Source organism: Lathyrus oleraceus, chromosome 2 (assembly GCF_024323335.1).
Source record: "Lathyrus oleraceus cultivar Zhongwan6 chromosome 2, CAAS_Psat_ZW6_1.0, whole genome shotgun sequence".
Lineage (NCBI taxonomy): Eukaryota > Viridiplantae > Streptophyta > Magnoliopsida > Fabales > Fabaceae > Lathyrus > Lathyrus oleraceus.
The window spans coordinates 66,491,132-66,501,131 of NC_066580.1; the positions used below are offsets into that span (position 1 = coordinate 66,491,132).

The following is a 10,000-nucleotide window of genomic DNA, read 5'->3' on the forward strand; positions in this document are numbered from 1 at the left end:
TGGGGAAACTTTGGGAGATGCCTATAAGAGATTCAAGAGAGTCCTGGTAGCCTGCCCTACTCATAATATGGATGCTACCGAACAAATGCAGATGTTTGTGAATGGTCTGAAAATAAAGACCAAACAGCTAATTGATACCACAGCCGGTGGTTCCACAAATTATTCAACAGCCACCGGTATCAAGAAGATCATTGAAGCTATTGCTGTTAATGAGCACATGGAGTTATATGATAGGTGTCAAAGAAAACCATAAGGGGTGATAGATTTAAAGCTGGAAACTAATAAAATTCGTATTGAAGACTCTATAGTTGCTGAAGTTGATAAGAAACTAAAGGCAATGAATATAGGCACACACCCAGTAGCACAGATCCAATCGGTCCCTGCTGTATGCTATGAGATTTGCAGTGGTCCTCACCAAACGTGTTATTATTTTGCGACTCCTCAACAGGTGGAAGAAATCAAATTCTTGAAGCCAAATAATCCTTACTCCAAGACATACAACCCGGGATGGAAAAATCATCCCAATTTCTCATGGAAAGATCAAAAAGGAACCGCCCCTCAACATGGTCAATACCAAACTCAATATCAACAACAACAACAGCAACAAGCCCCTAAGAAAGCTAATTGGGAAATTGATATTGAGAGAATGGCTACCCACAATGTCCAATTTCAAGAAGAAACCCGGAACAATCAAAAAATTACCACAGCATCTATAAAGAATCTTGAAGTTCAAATGGGGCAAATCGCTCAACAACTAGCTTCAAGTTCTCAAGCACAAGGTGCTCTACCTAGTGCAACCGTGACAAATCCTAGAGAGCATAATAATGTGAGTGTTGTGACAACCCGAAGGGGTAAATCTGAGGAAGTTATTGAGGAAGTTGATGAAGAGAGAGACCAATTGATCGAAGTGGACCTTGAGATAAGAGAAAATGAAGTGGTTAGAGAAGAAGTAGCAGCATCGAAACCAGTGGTGAAAGAAACAAGCATTGAGCCCAAACCGGTTGTTAAACTCCCATTCCCCACTCGGAACAAGAAAAAAGGGCAACATGAGAACTTTTTTGAAAAGTTCTTAGAGTTGTTCAAGAAGCTGGTGATTAATATTCTGTTGTTGGAGGCACTTGAACAAATGCCTACATATGCAAAGTTCATGAAGGATATCATTTCTAAGAGGCGTACCGCCGACACTAACCCAATTATCCTCACTGAAACTTGTAGTGCTATTTTTCAGGGTATGAAGATTCCTATCAAAAAGAAGGATCGCGAAGCTGTCACTATCCCATGCACTATTGGAGATAGGTCATTCAACAAAGCTCTGATTGATCTGGGAGCTAGTGTGAGTCTCATGCCGTTATCTATCTACAAAAAACTGGGTATAGGGGTTGTGCAAGATACCAGAATGACACTCCAATTTGCCAATCATTCAGTCAAGAAACCGTATGGCATTGTTGAAGACGTTCTGGTAAAAATTGATAAGTTTGTTTTTCCGGTGGATTTTGTAATTCTCGAAATGCTGGAAGATGAAGAGATCTCTCTCATTCTGGGGAGACTCTTTCTGGAGTTGGGCCGGTGCTTAATAAACATCGAAGAAGGAACAATGACACTAAAAGTTTATGATGAAGAATTAAAAATCGATGTTCGAAACACTATGAGGTACAAGGATGATATTTGTACAAGTCACACTATAGAGGTTTTGGATCAAGTGACGACATTTGATAACCTTATGCCTACACCCCAGTCACCTTTGGAGAGAGTGTTGAGTTTGTCCATTTTCGAGTCGGATAAAGAGGTATATAATAAAGACTCTGAAGTGCTTGCCTTGTTGTATGCGCAAACTCCGTGGAAAGGATCTAGACCACGACGGTGGGAAGATTTATGTTTACCTCCATCTAGTGAGGAAAATGAAGAACTTAAGAAGGAAACAGAGTTGAAACAACTTCCTGACAACCTCAAATATATCTTTCTCGAGCCTGAAGGAAAATGTCCTGCTATCGTAAACTCGAGCCTTCAGGACATCCAAGAAGAAAAGCTCATCCAAGTCTTGAAAAAGTACAAAACTACTATTGGATGGAAAATTGAAGATTTGAAGGGTATTAACCCTACTGTTTGCATGCATAAAATATTAATGGAAGACGACCACAAGCCAGTAGTCCAACCGTAGAGGAGACTCAACCCAGAAATGAAGGAAGTGGTTCGGAAAGAGGTAGTTAAGATGTTGGATGCATGTCTTATATATCCCATTTCGGATAGTCAGTGGGTGAGCCCATTGCACGTTGTCCCAAAAAAAGGGGGCACAATCATGATAAAGAATGACATAAATGAGCTAATTCCCACACAGACAATAACCGGGTGGTGCGTATGCATTGATTATAGAAGATTGAACACAGGAACGAGGAAGGACCATTTCCCTTTGCCATTCATTGACCAGATGTTAGAGAGGCTAGCCGGGCATGACTACTACTGTTTTCTAGATGGATACTCTGGGTATAATCAGATTATTGTAGCATCAGAAGACCAAGAGAAGACGACATTCACCTGCCTGTATGGTGTTTTTGCTTACCGAAGAATGCCATTCGGACTATGTAATGCCCCGACCACCTTTCAACGATGTATGACGTCCATTTTTGAGGACATGCTCGAAAAGCATATGGAAGTCTTCATGGATGACTTCTCGGTGTTTGGATCCTCATTTGATAACTATTTGACTAATCTCTCTCTTATGTTAGACAGGTGCCAGAAAACCAATCTAATTCTGAACTGGGAGAAATGTCATTTCATGGTTCGCGAGGGGACAATTTTGGGACATAAAATTTCATATAGAGGAATTAAAGTGGACCAAGCAAAAGTGGAAGTGATCTCTAAACTCCCACCCCCGGTGAATGAGAAAGGCATCAGGAGTTTCTTAGGACACGCAGGTTTTTACCGTAGATTTATAAGAGATTTCTCAAAAATTTCTAAACCAATAAACCACTCTGTTGGTTAAAGATAAGGCGTTTCTGTTCGACAAAGAATGCACCATGGCATTTGAGACATTGAAAAGTAAGTTGATTTCTGCACCCATTGTTATTGCCCCAGATTAGTCTCTACCATTCGAGATCATGTGTGATGCTAGTGATATTGTTGTAGGGGCAGTTTTAGGATAGAGAAGAGAGAAGTTGTTACATGTCACCTACTATGCGAGCCATGTGTTGAACCCAGCACAGATGAACTACGCAACCACGGAAAAAAAGTTATTAGCCGTGGTTTACGCGTTTGATAAGTTCAGGCAGTATCTGTTGGGATCAAAGGTTATAGTGTATACAGAGCATGCCGCTTTAAAATATCTGTTTGCCAAGCAAGACTCTAAGTCGAGACTCCTCAGGTGGATCTTACTGCTACAAGAATTTGATGTTGAGATCCGAGACAAAAGAGGGTGTGAAAACATAGTGGCGGATCATTTATCCCGCATGTCACCTATTGAAGAAACAGAAGAAAAGAGACCGATAAAGAATGAGTTCGCTGATGAACACATACTTGCTGTTATCGGTATCCCGTGGTTCACGGACTACGTGAATTATTTGGTGGGGGGTGTAATCCCCAACGATTTTGATTCTAACAAGAAGAAAAAGTTTGTTCATGATTGTAGGTTTTACTTGTGGGATGACCCATTACTTTATAAAAAGGGAGTTGATGGGCTGATCAGAAGATGTGTCCCGGAGGAGGAGCAAATGGATGTTTTTAGAGTTTGTCATGATTCGGAATACGGAGGACATTTCAGTGGAGACCGAACAGCAGCCAAAGTTCTTCAATCAGGTCTATATTGGCCTACTCTATTCAAAGATGCCCATGACATTGTCAAAGGATGCGACAGATGTCAAAGAACATGGAATATCTCAAAGAGAAATCAAATGCCACAAAATGCTATGTTGGAGGTTGAATTGTTTGATGTCTGGGGAATAGACTTTATGGGGCCACTCCCGCCATCCTGTGGAAAAAATTATATCTTAGTAGCAGTTGACTATGTATCCAAGTGGGAGAAGTTGTGGCATTACCTTCCAATGATGCTAAAGTGGTGGTGACATTTTTGAAAAACAATATCTTTTCGAGATTTGGAGTGCCAAGAGCACTTATCAGTGATGAGGGTACCCATTTTTTGAACAAATTGATGGAAAACCTGCTGAAGAAGTATAATGTTAAACACAAGATCGCCACTCCGTATCACCCTCAAACGAGTGGCCAGGTCGAAGTATCCAACAGGCAAATTAAGTAAATATTAGAAAAGAATGTGTGCGTATCTAGGAAGGATTGGGCACTAAAGTTAGAAGATACACTATGGGCATACAGAACAGCCTTTAAAATACTCATAGGGATGTCCCCGTATCAGTTGGTTAATGGTAAAGCTTGTCACTTGCCATTAGAGTTGGAACACAAAGCATTTTGGGCATCCAAATTCTTGAACTATGACCTGGCAAAAGCAGGCGAGTCCCGCATCCTTCAGCTCCATGAGTTGGAGGAATTTCGTAATGAAGCGAATAAAAACGCTAAGATGTACAAAGAACGGACAAAGAAATGGCACGGTCAAAAGCTATAGAGAAAAGAGTTCATCGAGGGACAGTTAGTGCTCTTGTTCAACTCCAGATTAAAGCTTTTTTCAGGAAAATTGAAATCTAGGTGGTCTGGCCCATTTTTGGTGCATAAAGTGTTTCCCCATGGAGCAATCGAACTGAAAAATCCAAATAATGGGGACACTTTCAAAGTAAATGGACAACGGTTGAAGCACTACTATCAGGGACAGGAAAGTGGTCTGATAGAGAATGTTCGTCTCCAAGGATGAGGGTGACGACCGTCGAGCCATGCGATGTTAAACGCAGCGCTTTGTGGGAGGCAACCCACGCGGTTTTTATCTAACTATTTTTCATGTTTGGTGTGTTTACATGTTCACTCGTAGGTTCGCGATTACATCGCGCAGTTCAAAAGAGAATTGTCGGACACCAGAAGAACAGGGTTAAAATCAAAAAACAGTGAAAAAGTCGGAAAATTTTGGAAAAACAGGGCCCTGACACGGGTGTCCGTGTCAGTTGACACGGCCCGTGTCAGGAAAGGAAGTAAAATCCACATTTACAGTAGGCTGACACGACCGCCTGTGTCAGCTGACACGGCCCGTGTAAGCCCTACTGAACCAAGTCTCAAATTCCAGTGGCCTGACACGGCTGCCCGTGTCAGGCCTAATGGCCATTCTTTTCAAAAAAATTATTTTTGTGTTTTGTGGGGCCCAACCGAACTTTACACCAATTAAACACTTTTTACCCACTATCCACCAATAAATTCTGATTTTTCTTCATCACCTTCCTTCATTACTTCATTATCTTTCTCCTTCCTAACACTTTCTCTACATTCCTCCATAACCTAACTCACAAAAAGCTCAAAACTTTACCGCCATTTCTTGTCCAAAGTGTCAGCATCCTTCACGAAAGTTATTCTACTCGCCTTCCTCTACAATGCTACGGTAATCTCTTTCCGTTTTCCTTAAATTTGTTTGGGTGATAATTTATATTTCAGGAAGCAAGAATGCCGCCAAAAAGAGTCTCCAAAGGGAAGCAAGCGGACGCGGAATCATCCCGTCCAAGGAAACGGATAATCCATCATCCCAATTCACATGACATAATTTTTGATAACCCGGAGCATGAACGGAGGTACGCATCACATATCAAATGGAAAATCACTCTGACCAGGTACCTTTGCTCTGACGCTCTTTTTCAATTAGGTTTGTCTGAAGAACTGGATAGGATGTTTCATGTGCTTGGAATGCTGGAGTTTGTCCATTGTGAAGCGCCAACCTTTGAGCGCATCACATTAGAATTTCTGAGCACAATTGAGTTCAAGCTCAAAAAGGGTTGGACGGGTACAATTATGTACTTTGGAGGAACTATGTCTTTCAGGTTGTACAATGTCAACCATGAGTTGACGGTCGAGCAGTTGGGTGAAATTCTTCACCTACCCATTTATGGCCCCGGATCCGTACCATACAGCTTCGATGCTAAGACATTCTGGTTGGCCATTACGGGACGCTCCGACTACCAGGCTAAAGGAGCAAAGGCGTCAAGCATTCAAAACCCTTGCTTCATGTATGCCCAGAAGGTTCTAGCCTTCACACTAACAGTACAGGTGTAGCCACCCAGAGAGAGCTGTTCTTTTTGTTTGCCATGGAAAACCGGGTAGTTGTGAGTGTTGCAGCATTTGCTGCATATTATCTGGGTCGTGTGGGGAGAGCAGCCCAAAGAGGAATCTCCATAGGAGGCATCATAACTCAAATTGCCCAATATTTTGGATATGACCCGGCTGCACTTAATGAGACACCAGTAGCAGGTAAGAGCAAACTGGACATGAACGCTTTGGTCCAGCAAGGTATGATTTCACAAGTTTCTGATTATTATGCCTTAATGAGTTCGGGTCAGTTTATTATGGCTCTACCTGACCCGACATGTATTAGCATCTCAAACACAGCCAATTGGCTTTATGAAAATACCGTCCAAGATGATATGGACGAGCACAATGCTGATACATTTGTTGTAGGTAACCCACAGGAGGAAGAAGTGCAGGAAGAGATGCAGGATCAGGAGCAATTTGTTGTCCCACCAGAGGAACCCATGCACCCCGGTGCCGGTTCGTCATATGTGACGCCGGATCAGTGGTCATGGATGTAAATAGAAATTGGCGATCTCCGAGCAGAGTAAGCACGCCAAGGTTTAGAGCAGGCCCGTCAAGAGACTCTGATGGATGAGATGCACGCGATGATGCAACGTCTGATGTTGCAATTTCCGCCGCCACAGTGAGCCGGTTTGAGCACCCCTCTATCTTGGATGCAAACATTGCGGACAATGTTTACTTCAAGTGTGGGTTTTTTTTTAATTATTTATTGTTGTTTTTGTTTGTTTGGTTTGTTGTTTGTTTTGATTCTTAATATTTTTGTTTGAATTAAGTTGTGTGTACTCTATGTGTTACAGATAAAGAACATTCGTGATGGATGAACGATGAAGCTTGAAACGATTGGATGGAAGACACACCCCTCTACTTGCTCTTCTGGAAACCCCCGAAGATTGATGTTACCGACTCGAAAAATTGGACGTGGCTCTCTGTCACTGGATTTTGTAGTGATACTCCGCAACTGAAGAGAAGATGAAGCTACACCACACTGAGAAACATCTTGGAAGCCTGAAAGCGAGACAAAACATGGTGAGAACTACAAAAAGCCAAACACTTATCATCATGAGAGATGTTCAGGTATGTCTTTGTCTCTCTAGGTTTGCATTAGAGATACTGAAATTACATAGCACATAATACACACTGAGGCATTGTTTTTGTATTTTAACCCTGAGCCTTTCAAGCCAACCCGTCATAATTACCCGTAGTTCACCAATTTTGAGCCATATTTCCTTTTGTTTCTATTTTTACCATTATATATAGCCATAAGCCCATACACTACCACACCATGCTTAGACAAGTGTTGTTTACCCTGAAGCTACCGAAAAGCTTAAGTTTGGGGTTTCATCAAAATTTAGGGACACCGGCAAACCTTAGATAAGTGCAAAAAGATGAAGAAAAATGCAGAGAAAAAGAAATAAAAAAAAGAGAAGTCTTGAAGCACTTATCTAGGAAGCCTATGGTTGGCAAATAGTTTGCATAAAGAGAGCAATAAAAGAAAATATATGCGCCAATGAACCTCAACAAAGAAAAAAAAATGGTGTCCAAAAAGAAATAACCCCGAGTTTGAAAAAAAAGGCAAACGACACAAGGGTAACAACACGAAATCTGAGCCTAAACCCCTAGTATTCCATTTTGTTGTTTCTATTTCCCACCTTACACCTCAGCCCCGTTACAACCGAAAAAGTCCTCAAATAGTGTGTTGTGTGTTGCTTGTTATAAAGGCATCTATATTTCAAACCTAAGAGCTGATTTGCATACTCTATTTTCTTGAGTGTAAACACTTCGACCCCGAGAGATTTAGTGAGAGTGTGAAAAGCTACAGGCCAAAAGATGTGTCAAAGTTAAAGTGTGGCTAAAGTCGGAAATCGAGAAAGAGTAAAACTATGATTGAAAGTGAACAGGAGAACCCGAAAGATCGCGGTAGCATTGTGGATTCATTCATTTGGGGGCAACCGTCCTGATGTCACGAGCATCACTTGAGGACAAGCAATGAGATAAGTTTGGGCTTGTGATCAGTCGCCAACTCTCCTTCTTTTCTGACACTCATTTAGCACCTTTGTAAGAAATCAGTAACATATTAGTCACTTATTTTATTGTTTTGTTGCGTTATTTATATGTTTGATATTGTAGTCTCTATTTATGGAGCACGTATTATATGCATCATCATACTCCATTTTATGGCCTTTTGTGGTAGTTCTTTTGATTTCAGGTATAAACAAGTGCACCGGAGAGATGGACAGGAAAAATAGGCATTCTGGACCCGATAGAAGAAGAAAAATGGACCTACAATAGCCCTGACACGGGCCCCGTGTTGGCCAACACGGGCCGTGTCAGGAGAGAAGGTGGAGAAATGGAAAACAGGGAGCTGACACGGCCACCCGTGTCAGCTGACACGGCCCGTGTCAGCCTCACTGAAGGGGCGTGTCACAACATATTTATGCCCAGAGGCAAACACGGCCGGGCGTGTTGCCTGACACGGCCAGTGTTGGCTTGGGCACTTGAATTTCCAAACTTTTGTTGTTTTTGGCACCGCTTATCCTGGAGGGCATTTTGGACTTTTACGCAAGGAAATTTGTCATCAGGAACTATTTACAGTGGATTTGAATTGGAAGAAAGGGATTTTTACACGATAAAGAATGGGAAACAATCAAGATTGAAGAGAGGACAAGAAGCGAAGAACGAGGATCCTTCAAGAGCGGAAGCGATTGAAGATCAACGGAATTCTAACCTTTTTGTAATGTCTCAATTTTACCTTGTATCTGATTTGAATAATATGATAAGATAAACCCCCACAATGCCATGGGGTGTCCCTGAATTGATCATGTAATGCCTTCGATGTTTGTTTTCCCTTAATATAGCTTATTTGATTTCAATTTCACTGTATGATTTGCGTAATGCTTTCTTTTTGGCAAAAATTAAGATTGATGTATGGTTAACGATTAGCAGGACTGCAATGGTTAAGGTTTTCATACAGTGAAACCGTAGTAGAGATCACCTAGGACTAGGGATACCCTATGGTTACCGGATTAATCTTGTTAATTTAAAATGTTTGGTTTCATCATAATCACCTAAGGACTTAGAGGTTAGACTGAATACCAAAGGTTTCCCTCCGAGGACTTAGGGGGAAATAATCTTAAGATCCGATAATTGAAATAATATTCAGTAATGAGGAGATATACACTCAAGGGGTCATTACAGGAGATATTTACACACCTACCTTGGCATATCATATTAGCTTGTGAAAATATTTATTTGTATTTTTCCTTACAGTGAATTTTTCAAAACCATAACTATAACTTTTGTTCAATTGAGTGACTATTTACGTTTATATTGTTGCGCAATCCTCGAGATCGATCTTTGGGAAACTTCCCTATTATTACTACATCGGTGAAAATAGTACACTTGCTATTTTTCCGATCAGTACTCCTAGGGAGCCCTTTTTGTATGCATATGTATTTGGTACAAAAATGATGTTTACCAACAAATAGAATGGGGGGATGATAAAAGAATTCATTAATTATATTTTTGTGTTTGACAAGACCTTCGGACTTGTGCCTATGTACCAACATAAAAATGAGGGATCAAAACCTCATAGTTCGTGATACAAATTTCAAAGTGGATGCATTGCTTTTAACAAAATTATGTTTGAAAGGCACAAAGGCCTAAAAAATGGTTTGAATAAGTTAGTTCTTTTTGGCTTTTTGAAAGTTTAAGTCAAGTATAATTAAGTTTATTTACAAGTTTGATTAAGAAAAGAAGTTTGAAAATGCAATGACATAAGGCCAAAGTTTCTAGTTTGCAAAGTGGTCAAAGATTATAA

At 40.9% G+C, this 10,000-nt stretch overlaps 1 protein-coding gene across 1 annotated transcript; it reads left to right on the plus strand.

Moving 5' to 3' along the window:
- Positions 1–337: 337 nt before the first annotated feature.
- Positions 338–2,158, plus strand: LOC127121938 (uncharacterized). Its single transcript, XM_051052362.1, has 2 exons — positions 338–779; positions 867–2,158. The coding sequence occupies exons 1-2, from the start codon at positions 338–340 to the stop codon at positions 2,156–2,158; spliced, it is 1,734 nt and encodes a 577-aa protein (XP_050908319.1).
- The last annotated feature ends 7,842 nt before the right edge of the window (positions 2,159–10,000 follow it).

What these genes read in the sequence shown, in the direction of transcription:
- LOC127121938 (XM_051052362.1), top strand. Translation starts at nt 338, where the DNA reads ATGAATATAGGCACACACCCAGTAGCACAGATCCAATCGGTCCCTGCT. An exon ending in TTCAAGTTCTCAAGCACAAG is followed by an intron (nt 780 to 866) that starts GTGCTCTACCTA and finishes AATCTGAGGAAG; the next exon opens with TTATTGAGGAAGTTGATGAA.